A 17,791-nucleotide genomic window follows, 5' to 3' on the forward strand; every position below is an offset into this window, starting at 1 on the left:
TTACTGGAACCACAGAGTTGTCTTTGGAATCCAAAATGGTTTTTAAAAGTACTGGTGTACTATGCGCATTGATCAGAGTTTTATACTTGCAGATTTGAGAAATATTCAAGTAAAATTAATATTTTCCGTGCTTGAAAGTGTTTCAGACCAGGCTGGATGGAGCACTTGAGCAACCTAGCCTAGTGGAAGGTGTCCCTGTCCATGGCAGGAGGGGTCAAACTAGCTGGTCTTTAAGGTCTCAACCCAGGCCATTTTAGGATTCTATCAAAATCTGTGGATATAAAATCATCTTTATAGCTGCATCTTTGATTAGTTTTACTAAGAAATGAATTTGCTTCTATCCTTTTGTTTCTAAAAGGTCAATTGTTGGAATGACAATGTATAATCAAGCAACACAAGAGATTGCAAAGCCTTCAGAGCTGTTGACCAGTGTAAGAGCCTATATGACAGTCCTGCAGTCAATAGAAAATTATGTACAGATTGACATTACACGAGTGTTTAACAATGTTCTGCTCCAGCAAACCCAGCATTTAGATAGTCATGGTGAGCCAACCATTACCAGTCTGTACACAAATTGGTAAGTATTATATGCATGCTCGTTACAAATTTTTAATAGATTTTTTTTTGTTGCTGTTGTTTAATGAAAAATCTGGACTTGGAGAAGTGGAGTTATTTTAAATTTTAAGTCTCCAACATCACCTATTTACTTCTCTCTCTACCTGTTAAAAGCAGCTTGAAATTTGCCTGTTGGCAAACTTATTATATTTTTTTATAGGGATGAGACCATAGACTAAAATGTTGGTATCAGTTGAACTATGAAAATAAAGCTTTGATGTGAGCTGTGTCTCTTGTCACACAGCTGTACACATCTGTATCAAGTATCCATGAAGATGTGCCTTTTCATCTAAAACTTTTCCCCTTTCTGATCAGGTATTTGGAAACTTTGCTACGGCAAGTCAGCAATGGTCACATAGCCTATTTCCCAGCTATGAAGGCATTTGTCAATTTGCCTACAGAAAATGAATTGACATTTAATGCTGAGGAATACTCTGATATATCAGGTAAACTTTGATACTTCTACTCAATATTTGTAAAGGACAGTTACTATATTGTTTGAGTAACTGGAATAACAGCAACTCTCAGAGCAACTGTTACTGAAATAACAGCTAACTCTTAGAGTTAACAATTGTTAACCTTCAGTAGTATTTTAAGTACTTTTTATTCGTGCTGCTTGTTGTCTCACTTTTCCTAATTTTGGTCAAAGTAGCATTGCATTTATGCTAAAGAGATGGGTATATTATGTGTTGGTGACTACTGCTTCAGTTTACTACCATACAAATTCTTGTCTTTAAAATCATACTTTGGGGTAAAATATATTTACACTTAAAACACCATGCTAAATACATGATGGGCTGCAAATAAATGAAGATGGAGTATTGGAAGTATAAGTTTCTTTTATTTCTCAGAAATGAGAGCCCTTTCTGAACTTCTGGGACCATATGGCATGAAGTTCTTAAGTGAAAGTCTGATGTGGCACATCTCTTCACAGGTTGCTGAGCTTAAGGTAACCTGGGAAACTGGTGGGTGGGAAGGCAATAGTTTTCTGGTTAAGCTTCCTTTAGGACATTTAATATCTCTGTTTCTCCATGCCATCTTTTTTAAATGACTGCATCAAACAAAGTGACAAAGCGTTGGGTTTTACTCTTCTTTTGTAATAAGTTTGCACAGGTAGTATGTGTTTATCCCACATTCTCCAGCAGTTGAATGTGCAGGACTTTATGCAGACTGTTAATTTCTGTTAGCTACCCTAAGTTAGAAGTCAACTCTCTTTTATGATCAGTGGGAAGAGAAACATTTTTCAAGATCTCCAGGTGTTTGTGAAGCCCTTACCTAAGACTGTTGACTCTCCAAACATTGCCGGAAAATCTCAAATTTGTCTTAGTAGTCTAGAAGGGCTTATTTCTTAAAGATATCTGTATGCATCTATTATTTAGCTTACATGGGTGAAAGACTTCAGGTCCTTTTTTCTTTGTTAGTTTTCCTCATTTTTACATTGGTCTTTACATTTGGCTCAACAGTAACCATTTATTATAAATGTCTGTGTTCTGATAAGTAAACCTCACATCTACTGCACTACAAACAAATAATAAAGTTGATGCTGTGAAAAAAGTTGGAAATGGGGACATGTCAAGGAAGTTAGTTTCACGTATATTCAAAACAGCAAACAGTGACAGGGGAACCACTTGGTATCTGTGTAACTCCTTCTGGAAAGTAGTTTTAATAAATGTAATATTATATGCTACTTTCTCTGGGTAGTCATACTATTAAAATGTCACTAATTGGCTTGGATATATTTTGTTATGACTTGTTCTTTTAGTGTAATTTCCAGATTTAATTCCAAGTTATTATTAGAGCTCATAATTTTCAGTTTAATTTACCACTGATTAAACAAAGGAATTTTTTGTAACTATTCATGCATGGTGTATTTCTGAAAAGATACCTAAGAGATATAAGGAACTTCCTTTCTTTCTTCAATAACAGTTTATTATCATGCCAGACCTTCAGAAGTGTGTGGTTATAATACATCCTGTGTTACACTTTCAAGGATCTTGTTTTCTTTGCAAACACCTTAATTGCAGTGCTGCTGAAAGGCTGAGATATATGATAAAAAGGTTTGAAACCTTTTATTCATTGTCATAGCTTAAGAAGAGGGGCTGCTTATGCTTTCCAAGCTGGCTTAAGAGCATGCAACACCCCTGACCCGAGTGCCCAGCCTGCCAGGTTAATTGATTCCTGATGCCCATCCCTTATTCCAATTTTTGAGTTAGAGCATGAGGCTTTCCAAGTGAGAATGGTGTGGTTTAACTTCTCACTATGCACAAAGTGGCATCTGTCACATTTTAAGTGAAGCACAAAATCCTTTGGCAAGTGTTGTTTACTGAGGAGTCATCGTATTTCCTCAAAATCAGCAGAGTTTATGTTGTAGGTGTCTGTATCTTTTTAAAAGCAGCTTTGAATTGAGCCTGAAATCTGTTGTTTTCTGATACTGCTGGGGGTGAGCAGACCATGATGTAGATCCATATGTGCATGACCACATTTTTGGAGGAAAAAAAAACAAAGTAGTAAAATGTTCATCTCTTTGGCTGAGATAGTTGGCTTAGCAAGAGAGCCCTAAGAAGCATCTGTGTTTGAGGGAGGAAAGCAACAAGAGGAGAGAGTGGGAATTTATTAAATGTAGGGTTCAACATGCTTGCTTTGCTTCCTGCAAAGTGGGACCAGGTGTCAGTTTTATATCTGAAGTTTAAGATATAAAGATATAAAGAAGGGAAAGATTACCTAATTTAAAACGCTATTTGAACTATATTCCAGCCTTCTCCTTTCAAATCTTAAATTAATATGCTGGTTATTCTTTATGAAGCTGAATACTTGACTGAGTAACAATGTGCATGGGCTATTGCCCTCAGTCTCACATTCTGGAGAGCTTTGAGGGATTTAAATTAAAATGCCAAGTTCTGATACATTGGGTGGGTTCAAATTGCCCATTTGATTTCAGCACAAAGCAGTCCTGCTTTAGCTTTCAGCATAGAAGTATGACATACCCATGCACATGTGCACTTTACTCATAGTAATTGCACAGTTTGGGCTGGAAGTGTTGCCTATAATCAAAAGAGAAAAAACCCTTGCAACAGTGTTAAAAATAGTAAAGTAAAAAGCAGAGCTTTATTGGAAATGTCCTGGTGTCCCAGTGGTGATGGGCTTAGCACTGGATTTCTACAATTTGATAAGGTTAATTAATTAGTATATCTCACAGGTATATCCAGTAGGAGATTTGGTTGCCCCAGTAACCCATCTCTGGGTCAGCCCCTTGGAGTTGGTCCAAGGGCTTCTTTGCCCTTCTTGTTATGAGAAGATGTTATAACATCTTGTTATGACTTCTCAGATTCTGATTGGAAAACCAAAAATGGTGTTCTTGTAGGCCCTCTTCCTGACAATAAGCCTAAACAGTATTTTCAGGAATGTATTACGTGGTTAGCTTATTGTCCTAAAATCTAGGGAAAAAGGGTAGGAAAAGTACTGGATCTACAACCATGCATTAGCAATCTCCAAAGCTACATATGTATGGAAAATGTATAAAAAGCTTAGGCATCAGAAAGAAGGGGACCTTTAAGATTCTTGGTTAGTTTGCTGCATTTTGTATAGCTTATTTCTTTCCCTGCTTTTCAGTGAAAATAAGAAAGTAGGGAGAGTGGGTGAATTATGGATCATGATCATGATACAGTGCAGTTGTTGGACAGATCTGCTTTGCACAGGCTGCTTATTACAGAGTGAGAGTAAACACAGACCACCATTTATTTAACAGCAGCATCATAGATTTTGTTGTTTTTATTCTCCTCCTTACTCTAAAATTTAATCTGTGTGCTTGCCAGATGCTATGTTTTGCCCCATTCTCAGTGTGGGTTGAAGTGAAGTAAAATAAAGCTATTAAAGCAGCTAGCGAAACTATCAAAGGTTAGATCTTTGTGGATCCTTAGTAGTAGGTTCCTGCACGTATGCCTCTTAGATTTTATGAAAAAATTGTGTTTTAAACTTAGTGGCATACATGTATGTTGAATATTAATTTTTTTCTGCTGCCTCCTCTGGAAATTAAGATGGATTGGAATGCACCTACTTGAAAAATAAAGCTATTAATAATCACTTTGGAAGACCACCCCCAATTCAGAATGTCTTTTTTTCTCCCTCTATCCTTTAGTTCTATTTCATGTTGATTTAATCTAGTATACAAAACATTAGTTTTATCTTCTTTAAACAGAAGGAAAACTACTTCAATGTTCAGAAGAACACAGGCGATCTACATTTTCTTAGCTGTTGATTGTCCTCTACATAAAGATAATCACTTTTCCCTTTCTGAAATAGGATCTTAGCATTGAGGCTGCAAAAATATTTTTATACTAATAAACTACCTATTTTTTTTTTTAAGAGAGTTTAAAAATACAGCTTGGCACAGCCTAAGTTCCTTAGTTAGCAAGAAATTTGGATCTGACATTGTAGACATGTGATTATGCAATCTCTAATTTAAATTTTAATCTGGTAAATATTTGGAAAATGATTTCAGGAAAGTTATTACATGTACTCTAATCTTACAAGTTGCATATCTGAGAGCTGTTAAAAATTAGAAACAGACACATTTTCTTTTCTTTTGGCCAAACTGAAATGAAAGCTACTGCATTGCATTTAACTGTTTCAGGCTAAGGTGTGGGGACTTGGAGGTGTATGCTTTTGCTTTTTCATTTATAGTGGAAGAAAATTTCAAGTAAACTGCACCAAAGCTTAACAATCTGACTTCTACTTTTGATTCCATTTTTGAGTTTTACCAACATTAAATTTTAGCATAATTAGTGAAAGCAGCAATCCAAAATGATTGACTACTTTGTCAATTTATATTTCTATTGTGTATGTATACTTTTCTTCTAAAAAGCTGAGTGGCATAAAGACCTGTTGTCTGATTTTTATGGAGTTAAATTCCTTTGCTTTAAGATGTGGTAGATATTGCTCAATACAAAAATCATGTTCAAAGGGGTATCTAATTCTCTGCTTTTGGATTCAGAACTTTTGTGTATGGTAGTGACTGATGATAATATTGACATTGTAGTCCTGTTAAGAACACAGTGGATACATCTGTATTCCATGGGGTTAGTTGCTTTTCTGCCAAGTTGAAATGTCCTAAATCAAGCATTTATGCAGTTAACATACTGAAATCTATAGCTGACATGAATCCTTGCTTCTTTACAGAAACTTGTGGTGGAGAATGTTGAAGTTCTAACACAAATGAGGACCAGCTTTGACAAGCCAGACCAGATGGCAGCACTCTTTAAAAGATTATCATGTGAGTCTCTAACAAGATCCTACTAAAGATACAGAGTAATTTTTTATATTTGTCTTTGTAAAGAAAATGGGAAAAATTAATTTCCCCTTTATATCCATAAGCAGCAAAATGTACATGAGCTCATATAAACTGATGCATCAATTTGAACTTTCCCAGTCTTCTCATGTACAAAGTGAGATTTCAGTGTTATTTAGTGCACAGGGAATATATTAGTGATGAATTTTGAGATAATTTAATGGATCATAATACCTAGCTGTAGCAGCAGTAACATGGAGGCCTGTTACACAGCTTTAGAATGTGAAACAAAAAGTAATTACAATAAAGAGACATCTTTGTCCTCAGGAAAGCACCAGGACTGTCAGTTGTGTATACTAGGTTTCATTCCAGGAAGTGGTAAATGTGATAGTCTTCTACTGAAAATCCCATTGTGGATTCAGCTACAAAAACGTGATTATTTTAGCTTTTTAAAGGAATGGCTTTGTTTCAGTACCTTATTGTTTTCAATATTTTGTTAAATATTTTGTTTCTCCTATTGAAGAATTGAGCTTGTAAACATCAACACTCTTTTCATTGTTCTCTTTTCAGCTGTTGACAGTGTTTTGAAGAGAATGACAATTATTGGTGTTATCTTGTCTTTTCGGTCATTGGCGCAGGAAGCACTTAGAGATGTAAGAAAGAACTGAATATGTTCTGAATCATTTTCATTGTATTTAACTTAATGGAATGATAGGATATTTGAAGCTTAACAGTTCAGGAATGCTATCTCTTAAAAGGTTGATGATGTGGGTAAAATGGTAATACTCAGTTGTAACTGAGGTTTGAATTGCAATTTGGGGTGAGGGAATCTATTTTTTGAGTACTGTTCAGAAAACTTAAAACATCAAATTTAGTTTAGATCATACATTCTGTGTTCACTCATTTTAAATGCTTTTATTTCTTTTCTTTATTGCAAAAAATTATTAGGCTTTAATATTTGAAATCTACAAACAAACACAAATGTGTAAAATGCATTAAAAAAGAAAATAAGCTCAGTAAAATAATGGTGTCTAACAGATAATTAACATGGGAAGCAATTTTTCTCATTTTCTACATATTTGTGTCTCTTAGGTCTTATCCTACCACATTCCTTTCCTTGTAAGTTCCATTGAGGACTTCAAAGATCACATTCCAAGAGAGACTGACATGAAGGTACTGTTTGGCTGAAAGGGTGGTAGAGTAGTTTGGGAGTTTACTGAAAATATGTAAGCAACAAGACTTTAATGTTTCGTGTTGAACATCCAGACACAAACCCCCCCCTTTTTCTTTCTTTTTTTTTTATTTCCCCACCCCCCCCAAGAGCTTAGAAAATGTGAATCTGCAGCTTCCAAATGATCTGGGGAAAAAAAAATGCAACTAACTGATAGAATAAGCACAAGTCTCTGTCTGCCTGGGATCACATTTGAGAACTTTGATAGACTTAAGAATAAGATTTATCAAGTGTTAAAACATGACAAGGGGAAGAATGCTGAGCTGCTTCACACTGTGAGCAGTACAACTGGTGAAACAAAATACTTCAAAGACTCTGTGTATGTGGTTGGAGCTCTGTGCATGTAATAGTGACGAGTCTGATTTTGACCTTAAATTGAAATTTTTTGTCAACCCGCTGTATGAAATGCTTGAGAAAAAAAAAAGTTAGCAGCTTAAATAAGGTACATTTCTTCTGAATGAGAGTGTGTGTCCATCTAAAACCCCTTATTGGCACTTCACATGGCTTCTGGACATGTATGCACAGTAGCTGAAGTCTAGCAGGATTTTTAATTTCTTATTGCAGCTTGGAGTCTGTGAAGGATTTCAGCTGCTTAATAGTATTGCAGCAGTTTGATTTGCAGAGAATGTACACTGAGATATACAATGTACATATTTTTAATTTTGCCAGAAACAACTTTTAGAAATCTGCTCTTGAGCAAAGCATGGTTTTTAAGGGCCAGAATATGTTGTTATCCCTGAACTTGAAATTCACATTTTGCCGTTAACTCTTGGGGAAAGTAACTAAATACTCTGTGTATGAAAATTAATTAAATAACATTGACATCCTCTTCCTTTTAAAAGTTCAGAGTCCATCATTGTGAGCTTCATGATTTTAGAAGACACAGTTGAACAGTTACATTCTGGCTCATTTTCAGTTAAAATTACTGAAATTTTACATGTGTGTTATTTCATTCCAAAATATAATCCCAGGCTCTTTGAAACTTGCAATGTTGATAAACCAGCCATGATTGTCTGATGTCCCAGAAAACATTGAGACTCATACCACAGCAGAGAAATTCTTTGGAAATGCTATGGAAAATTAACTTCAAATGTACAAGCTCATGATAAAAATCGTATCAAAATTATCCAAGCTGCCTTGGCATGTCTCAAAAAAACTCTTAAAATTCCCACCTGTAGTTGTGGAGAAAATCATTGATCACCAGAGCATCATGATTGAACTTGATATACATGATTGAACTTGAGGAATCAGCATCCAGAAGAGATGGGAAGTTCACTGCTTACTTTGCTTGACCTTTTCAGAAAATATCTTACACCCTCTGGTATCAAAGAAGTGCTGAAAAGTAAAGTGGGATAAAGGCTGCAGCAATAATCATTGAAGACAGTATTTTACCATTAATGGTTTTGAGTTGATGATAACAGTAGTGGATCTCCAAAGACATCACTGAATTCCTTAGTATCAGCAGATACAACAAAGTGTAGTAATTGCTGCTTCTTTTCTGGAAATCAGCAGGGTAATTTACAATCAATCATTGCATGGAAAAAAAAGCTATATACTGCAAAATAAAACCCTGCTGAGGACTGCTGCCTAGCTCTTGCCACATAGCACTACCTAGTTGCCCTCTGCTTCACAAAATATTTGGCTGTAGGCCTTCTCTGTCTCTGCTGTAGTTCTCCTGTGATTCTTGAATATACCTATTTTGTGTGTTGGTATGCAATTGTTTTTCTTCAGTTGGAAGTGTCTGAAATAAATTCTGACCACTGTGGGTGTACTCCACTGTGCTGGTTGCACATGATACCAACCACAGATGTCATGTCGTCTGGTGTGACATGATGCCAGGTAGACTTGTTGGAGAGTTCAGGCCTTGACTGGATAATGTTGGAGGACTGTGCATGGAGAAGCCAGACCTGAGTAATCTTGTCCATAGTGCCTGTTGGGAACACTGGAAACCCTTGACATGTGCTCCCCCACAACTCTGCCAGAGCTTTGTCTTGGAAACATCTTATTGGAGAACCTAGGAATGCTCTGTGAGCCTGCTAACAATTAAACCCTGGGGACAATTAGCAGCTCACTGTCTGAGCTTTCTCCTGGCCCTGTCACACACAGCTGGGACAGTAGGACAAACTTTTTTTTTTTTTCTGAAAAGCATGTTAAGAGAGAGATCTTTACAGGGTTTTGTACAATGGATTGCAGCAGTTGCCCTATTGGGCATATTTTAGGATTTAATAACATACTAATTTCCTATGTGCTGAATTTACTAACCAAAATATAAATAGTTTTAAAGCTGTTGATTAAATTAATACTTGTTTTGAAATATTATCTTTATTTTACTATTCCCAAAACATATGATTTGGGGTGACTGTCAAAATGGTGATCTCTTCTCCTTTGATTTGGATGTTTTTAATATTAAATTCTTGAGCTGTCTATACAAGCCTTCAGAAACAGGCTTACATTTGTTACATTGTGCATATAGTGACAGGACAAGGGGGAATGGCTTTAAGATAACAGAGAGTGGGTTAAGAATAAATATTAGGAAAAAATTGACTGAGAGGGTGGGAGGCTCTGGCAAAGGTTGCCTGGAGAAGCTGTGCCTGCCCCATCCCTGTTCAAGGCCAGGATGAGCAGGGCTTGGAGCAACCTGGGCTAGTGGAAAGTCCCTTCTAATGTTAGCCATTTTGGGATTCTATGATTCTTTTGAGCCTGTTGGCTGTGGACCACACCCTGTCCATATGCTCTAATTTTTTTCATGTAGGACTGTGCAAACAGCATTGTATGCTTTTCATACCAAAGCCTGCCCTCCTCAGGCTGGAGCACACAAGGATAGTCTGCACAATTTTCACTACATGGAGCTGCTCAACTATACATGAGAATTTATGGGGAAAGTGTAAAACTTCCCAAATACTATTGGCAGTAAGACATTGCTGGTGTTTCCTGTATTCATTTGTATTTGGTGGAGACCTGCTTTTGCAGAGAGACTTCTGAACTATGATTTCAGAAACTTAGTTGGAATAGTAAATGGAAAGAGAAAACAACAGTGTTGCAGTCTTGTTAATGGTAAGAAAAGAGACATCCTGGGATGGATTAGGAAATTGAATACATTTCAAAATGTTCTTAGTTTTTCCAAGTGCTGTGGCCACTTAGACTCTGATTTTTGGTGCCTGGAGTCAACGAACACTGAATCTGTCTAACGTTGGCATCTTGTAAGATTTTTCCATAACTCTATTTCACCAGATTGTGACTTTTGGTTTTGTTTAAAAATGCTGTATTTGTAGATGTTGGCTGATACTTTAGATCTGGTAGAGAAAAGATGCCAATTTCTTTTGAACGTTAAAGAAAGATGTAGAAAGAGCTAATTGGAAGTGAGGGTGTTCTTTGGAGGTAATGTGGGAAAATATATTAATTTTGTTTGGCTTGACACAACAAAATTACCATCTGTTACACAAAATACAGATACAGCTGCTCAGTGGAGGTTAGAAACAAACAAAAAATACAGTCTCTGTCTAATATGTGCCAAATCTCTGAAATTCCTTAGTGCCTCAAACTTGTTTTAAGCATGACAGCAGCAACCGTGCTTTGTCATCTTGACATGAAAGCATTCAGTGTTGTCTTTCTTCTGCTCCTCAGGTGGCAATGAATGTATATGAACTGTCATCAGCTGCTGGATTGCCTTGTGAGATTGATCCTGCCTTGGTTGTAGCACTGTCTTCCCAAAAATCAGGTAAGTTTCAACTTGAAAAATATAAATGTTAAAAAGAGAAAGAAGTGTTTAAAGTGCTAGGAGAAACCTCCATTGTATTCCTTCAATAAACTTCATAAATGGCATAGGAGGATGAGTTACTCGTGCCTGCTATTTATTGGTGTTATCTTGAGAATCTTTTCAAATATGCATGAATGGATGTGCTGACCTAGAAAAGGATATGAGGTAGATGTAGAAGGAATTTAATGGTGAACACTGCTATAATTTAACAATGATGACAATAAGAGTGTCCCATGAACAACTTGGTAATTTCTGTTGCACATATATGTGACAAATCGTCAGCTAAGTAAGCATTAGGAACTGAATGCAGCTCATGAATTTCACAATACTTTGTTGCCAGTGTCCTGTAAGTGTTAACATGACATTTACAAGGGAAAACATAAAATAAACATGTTAGAGAATTAACATATATCATGCTTCCTCTTTGTTGCTTTAAAGCACTGCTGGCTAAGCCTTTCAGTTTTGTTTACTCTGGCATGTTCAAAGACATGAACTAAAACTCCTAAGTGCTTTTTGATGGTCTTAAGCTTTTTTTCCTATCTTCCTTACTGAGCATTTCATTACTTTTTTTCTCCCTGTATGTTCTGGATAGTTGATGTTAGAATGAGACCATGAATATTTTAAATATTGTTTTTTCTTACTTCAGTTGTAGTTATTTTGAGAGGGGAAAATCCAATTCAATATTTGAATTTAAGTCACAAGCACAACTTCTTTGTGCACTTAGAAAAAAAGCAACCCAAAGTTTATTTGTTCTGTCTACATTGTATGTAGAAGTACATACAGAAGTATATTTTTGTTAGGTATCTGGTATCTAAAATGGCATTTTAAATGGATTATTTTCATTGTGGTACAGCTATGAAATGTTTAGGTCAACAAATAGAATTTCTGTATATTCTCATAATGGTTTATAATCTTGTATTTTGATTGTTACCTTTGGAGTTGAAATATTTTGCTTTTTTTTCAGTTTTCATAGAGATAAATTCTGCATGTCAGTAATTGTTGACTTTTTTTAAAGTAATCTTAGGTTAATGTGTGATGATGCTGCTATTTTTGTAATCACAAAGTTCTAGTGTGAATTGACATGAGTGAACCATCACCTTCTGCTCTTTTGCCAATGGGAGATGCAAGAGAAGCTCTTCTTACCTTAGAGCAATAACTGGATTTATACCAACATGAAAAAATTACTATTCTGCTCATCATATTCAAGACTTAGTAACTAAATTATGAGGGGTAATTGCATGGCAGTGGCTTCTTTTTGTTCTCTTGTGTAACAGGCTGGACATTTTGCAGCTCTACTCTGTTTGTTTTGGCAAGACTGATATTAATATTCCTCTTTTCATAATGCAAACATTGACTTTTTTGGATTTTGCTTTAAATTTCAATTTGGTCAAACATTTTATATTCTACTCTACCTGCAGCTGAAAGGAAATATTTCAAGATTACTTCTTTAACTAAAGAACTTTATTATTTTTGTTTTTAGAAAACATTAGTCCAGAAGAAGAATATAAAATTGCTTGCCTTCTAATGGTCTTCGTGGCTGTCTCCTTGCCCACTTTGGCTAGCAATGTGATGTCTCAGTATAGCCCTGCCATCGAAGGTAATGTAGAGTCAGATCAGTATTTGCTGGGAATGCTGTCTTCACAATAGTTCTGGTACTGTCTTAGATACATTCACCTTTAATACTTAATTATATTTTATAGTGAACAAATTTTAAAATCAGCCTTAATTCAGGCAAGTTCTTCTGAAGGTACTTTAAAAAGCATTTACTTGACTCTTGTCTGAGATGACTTTCTATGAAAAATTAGTTTGCTACTTGAAATTTTCAGAACAGTTCAGACACTGCAGGGGGCAATCTTGTCCTGATGTGGAATCATTTGAGCACACATTCTGGATTAATGAATGTGACACTTACTATTTAATATAATATATTCAAGTAAGTATTAATGTTTTAGTAATCTTTACATTGGCCTTGGGTCAATCATGCAAGGTATCCTTTTTATATTTAATATGCTGTTCATATTGCCAAGCATAAAGTTTTGGAAACAGAATCTGGAAGGTGTAAGTGGTGAACAGAATTATTTTCTACACAATAGTTCAACTTTCTTATTTAAAAAAATAATCTTTGGCTCAACAAAATTTGTTGCATGTAATCTAGAGTTTTCTTCCTCTTTTTAAGTTGAAGACAGACAGTACTGTTCAAACACATGCAAAAGTCACCTTTTGGCTGTTCAGGCTATTTTCTTTGTGTAACATGACTCATATTAAAGACCATACTTATACTGCTTCCATTCACTGGGATGCATGTTTTCTCTAATTAATTTTTAAACTTGCATTTTTTTTTTAATTTGCTCAAAATTGTAACTCACAAAGTAAGTGTAAACTGGCTTCTGAATATTTCAAGTACTAGGAAAATACCAAAAATTTAAAAATCTTTCTGTATCACTTAATGTAGCATGGAAATAATGTTCTTTTACAGACCCAAGATTGTTGCTTTACATGGCCTTTTCTTCAGTTTTGAATTATTAGGGATCTGTTGACTGCAGTTTCATTTTAAAACAGATGGCATAGACTTCCAGTTGTGGAAAATGTTGGATAAATCTGATGTATGAGTAGAACTTGAATACTGATTTGAAAATTAAAGAATTTTTTAGTCAAGCACATTTTCTGATGAATGGGGAGAACAATCTGTAACCTACAGAGTTGTTTCCTGTTATTTGTGCTCTCCTAGTATTTCTATTGCTCTTTGCAAGCTTTTTACATATCACAATACTTGAGAAAAAGTCTTGGAATAAAGGTGAGAGTGGGGAATATCTAATATGATTGGTGAGTTGCAAGGGTAGAAACTTCCTTGTTTGAAGTCAAGTTGATTGTCTTTACTCATTCCAATTGAACTTGTTTATGTGTGTGTAAGATCACTTCTCTTAAAAATTACCCATAGTTTTGTAAAAGAAATCCTCTGGAAGCACTTCCTGCTACCAGTTTCTCCTTCAAAGGATCTTACCAACTCTAGAGTCTCAAAACCTGTATGGCTTGCCCTAGGGGGCAGTACTAAAAGTTTTGCTGGTGTTTATATTTTCAATTTATTCCTCTGCAAATTAATTGCTAAGAATATGTCAGGCTAGCTGGAGGTTCTCCAGCAGGTTAAAGTTCAGGTAGGTTTGCCTTCCTAAAACTTCTTGTCTTCCTGGGACCCTTTTAGTCATCATGTTTTTAGCAGGCTGAAACAACTGATAATTCTACTGTTGAAGATGAGCAGATAATCTTCTGCCTGTTTTATATTATGTAGCTTAAATATTCCAGTTTATGTGGTTTAATTTACATTAAATAACTCTTAAGATGAAGTCAGGCAAAGCCTTGTTTCAAAGTGAGCTCTTAAAGTGCAGTTAATAGATGACATAAAACTGTGACTGGAGAGAAGTTATATCTTGCACTCAAATAAGCCCATATTAGGAGTTGCTACTGCTTCTGTGAGACATGGCCTGTGCATTACATATTTTTTTACTGAGTGGGCTCTTCTATTGAGAGGAAGATCTAGCAAAAGGTATACATAAAATATGTTCCCTCTACAAAAATAACTGAACAAACAGAATAGACTTTGTGATTCCTGCCTTTCTTGCATAATACTGTGTTCTACCCTTATTGTAGAACATCTGGCTTGAAACACTTAATATAAATGGTATTTCCAGAATGTGGACTTAATAAATTCTGATTTATGAAGTAAATTCCCTGGACAAATCTTGAATTAATCCATCAACGAGTCACAGATTTGAAGGAGTTTCAGCTTTCTAATCTGGCAAGACATATCTCCCAAATACAGACTGTGCTTGGACAGCTGTAGCAATATCTGTATTCCCTCTGCCTGCTTCAAGATCAAGTCTGTTTCTTCCACAAGTTCCAGATAAAGGCTCAAAGTCTATAACAGACCTTTACTTTTGTTTCCAGTACAGAATCTGAGCTGCTAGTCAAATACCAGGCTAGAAGTCTAATTAGTCAACTAGAGGGTGATAGATACTAGTATGCAGGAGCCCTTTTCTAAATACTTGAGACCTGTTGTGAGTTGGAAGACTACAGTTCTTTTGCTGAATTCCCTTGTTGATACTTTTTCTACAGCCTGAGGCATAAAAATGAAATCTCTTGAATAAAATGAGCCTCTTCAAAGACAAACACATCTTTGAATCAGAACTAAGCAGAACAGATTCTCTTGACTGATGTTCATGTAAAAATAGGAGACAAAGTTGGAGTATCAAATCTGGGGGCCCTGCTGAAGGAGATCCACAGGGATCTTCATTGGGACTTATTAGTCAGCATATTCACAGACCATCTGGATGGGGGGCTGAAGAGTGAGGTGAGAAAATCTGTATATCATCTGAAGTTGTTGAGGGTATTAAAGGAGTGAAGAGGTGCAGAGAGGTATGATACTGAGTAAACTGGGCAATAAAATGACAGCTAAAAGTAATTTTAGGTAAAAATAGTAATATGAATGGAGAAAAAAATTGATTTTTCTCATGTGGAGTGACAGGGTCCAGCTGACCTCACTATTCAAGCATGAACATGGAGTTATGGTAAATGAATGAAAAGATGAGCTCATTGCTCAACAATGGTCAAAAAATAAGAATCCGCATGCTTGAGTTCTTGTTAACTCCTTCAAAGACCACCTCCATTTCATATGCCCACACATGCCTAAGATACTTGTCCAAAGTGTATATTAATTTTATATTAAGGTGGTATATTTGGCTTAATTTGTCTGGAATAAATACCAAGTTTACTGAGTTCTTCTGCTCTCTGTAAAAACTGGTGTCATTTAACCACTTTCCAAGGCTCTGAAGCCTGGGCGAATTTTAGGCAAGATGTTATATAGGAAAGTTAGCAATGGAACACCTTTGTTCTTGAGTACTTGTAGATCTCTTTGAGTGATACTGTCTGGGCATGAGATGTTCATTTACATAGATGGGGAAAGAAATAGTTAGCTTGTAAAAATCCTGTCTTTTTGGCCTAGTCAAATGTTAACACACGTAAGTTTTGTAGAAACCAAATAAAATTCCAATATATTACTAATTTCTAAAAGTCCCAGGTTGTTTCTCAGGTTGTTGTGACCATTAGGAATTGGAAGGCAGAGCTGTACATGTGGTGACTTTCCTGATAGCAAGTGCAGTGTGGAAGGGTTCCTTCCTCACATTATGTAAGATGCTAAAAGTCCTTCTTTTATTGTCACAAATCTCTTTAGTATTTGGTGATATTTTGCAATTTTCGAAAAATGTGGAAGGATTCTTTGCTCCCATTATGTAACATGCTAAAAGTCCTTTTATTGTCACAATTCTCTTTAGTATTTGGTGATATTTTCCAAAGAATGCTGTCTTTTCCAATTTGGTGCTGAGATGATTTGAGTATGTTTTTCTTTAGGGCATTGCAACAACATTCACTGCTTGGCAAAAGCTATCAATCAGATTGCTGCAGCTTTATTCACCATCCACAAGGGAAGCATTGAAGATCGTCTCAAAGAATTTTTGGCTGTATGTATAACTTTATTCCTACTTGTTAAAATGTACAGTTGATTTGGGGTGCAATGTGATTGTGTTCATAGAAATCTGCCTTTGGTGCACAAGACAGAAGAATGTTTTCTATATGTTTCTGTATACAAGCCTGTACATAGGTTAAATTTTGCAGTAGTTCTTTATAAAGACTCATATGTGATGTTGGAAAATTAAAGGAGCAAATCAGTGCAAGTGTCATAATTTTTTCCAGAACAATCTTTAGTATTTTAGCTTGTGTGGCACACGACTGGGAAGAAAAATGTGCAATGCAAATAAAATCAAAATTTTGTGTATTTTCCCATGATGTGGTAGATATTTTAATTAGTTACCTGCTTTGAAAAAGTAGGATAAACTTCAGACTGCCTTTTGTGTTGTATTTTTTGACATGCTTGCCCTTCTTAAACATGAACAGCCAAGTAGCAGCGTGTTACAGGGGTAATTGGGAAGAGGAAATTTTTTATGCCTCAGAGTACATTGAAGATGAAAGCTGCTGAAATCTTTAGTGATGCTTAGGAAAAAAATCAGAAGTTTTTAGGTCATAGTGGCATATTTTAGATACATTTTGGTGTGCTGTTTGAGTAGAAATAATTTTTTTTTAATGGCTCTTAATTAGCCAGTACTTAATGGAAATGAAAGGCTAAAACAGCAGCATCACTTCAATTAAAAAAAAATTACTATTGATTTTGAGTGGTTTTTGATTTTTCTGTTTGGCATAAAATGTGTGGAAAAAGCCCCTCCCTCTTTATTTTAGGTAACTTTCTGTAACTAGAAGTTCACAGAAACATTTTTTTTTCCTTAAAAGAATCTTTCACTTGTGGAAATTCATTGCATTTTGTAAAACAGAAAACCGTATGGCCATTCACCTTGTCTAATGCAACTGCTGGATGTAAAACATGAAAGAGAAATGGTTGTATCAAGTTGCATACATTTGACAAGTGAAGAAAACCAGTATAGTTTCATGTGATAAAAACACTTTTGGTATGAGGTTTGCATTCTTTCAGTGTTTATAGACTGTTTTCAGACCACTGCTTTTACTGCACAGGCTATGACTTGATGGTTCAGATATTTTGTTAATCTTTCTTTTTTAACACTTACTGTTAATCTGAAAGAAAAACATTTTTCTTGAGAAGAAAATTACTGCTGAAGATGATCTGCTTTCCTGTCCAAGTTAATTAAATATGAGGAAAAAAACTTAGGAGGTTCTTTAATGCTGATGAGTATGTACTATGTATGTTTTGAAGTATACATATTGACTTCATATTAAAAATTGATACATGACAGCTTTTTCAAGAAGACTCTTGAGAAAAATCTATTTTTAAAGTTAATGTTTTAATATAAAATCCTTTTCTGGTAAATATGTGGTTTAGGCATGT

At 35.5% G+C, this 17,791-nt stretch overlaps 1 protein-coding gene across 7 annotated transcripts in view; it reads left to right on the forward strand.

Moving 5' to 3' along the window:
• NCKAP1 (NCK associated protein 1) overlaps window positions 1-17,791 on the forward strand; it is a 58,879-nt gene that overhangs the window by 37,357 nt on the left and 3,731 nt on the right. For all 7 annotated transcript variants that reach the window (XM_021532549.3, XM_021532550.3, XM_021532551.2 and 4 more), the window contains 9 exons: window positions 359-577; window positions 931-1,061; window positions 1,467-1,564; window positions 5,791-5,884; window positions 6,470-6,552; window positions 6,992-7,072; window positions 10,755-10,848; window positions 12,368-12,484; window positions 16,288-16,397. In XM_021532549.3, coding sequence (XP_021388224.1) covers window positions 359-577; window positions 931-1,061; window positions 1,467-1,564; window positions 5,791-5,884; window positions 6,470-6,552; window positions 6,992-7,072; window positions 10,755-10,848; window positions 12,368-12,484; window positions 16,288-16,397 — 1,027 coding nt within the window. The remainder of the gene's footprint in view (window positions 1-358; window positions 578-930; window positions 1,062-1,466; window positions 1,565-5,790; window positions 5,885-6,469; window positions 6,553-6,991; window positions 7,073-10,754; window positions 10,849-12,367; window positions 12,485-16,287; window positions 16,398-17,791) is intronic.

Source organism: Lonchura striata, chromosome 8 (assembly GCF_046129695.1).
Source record: "Lonchura striata isolate bLonStr1 chromosome 8, bLonStr1.mat, whole genome shotgun sequence".
In the NCBI taxonomy this organism is placed as follows: domain Eukaryota; kingdom Metazoa; phylum Chordata; class Aves; order Passeriformes; family Estrildidae; genus Lonchura; species Lonchura striata.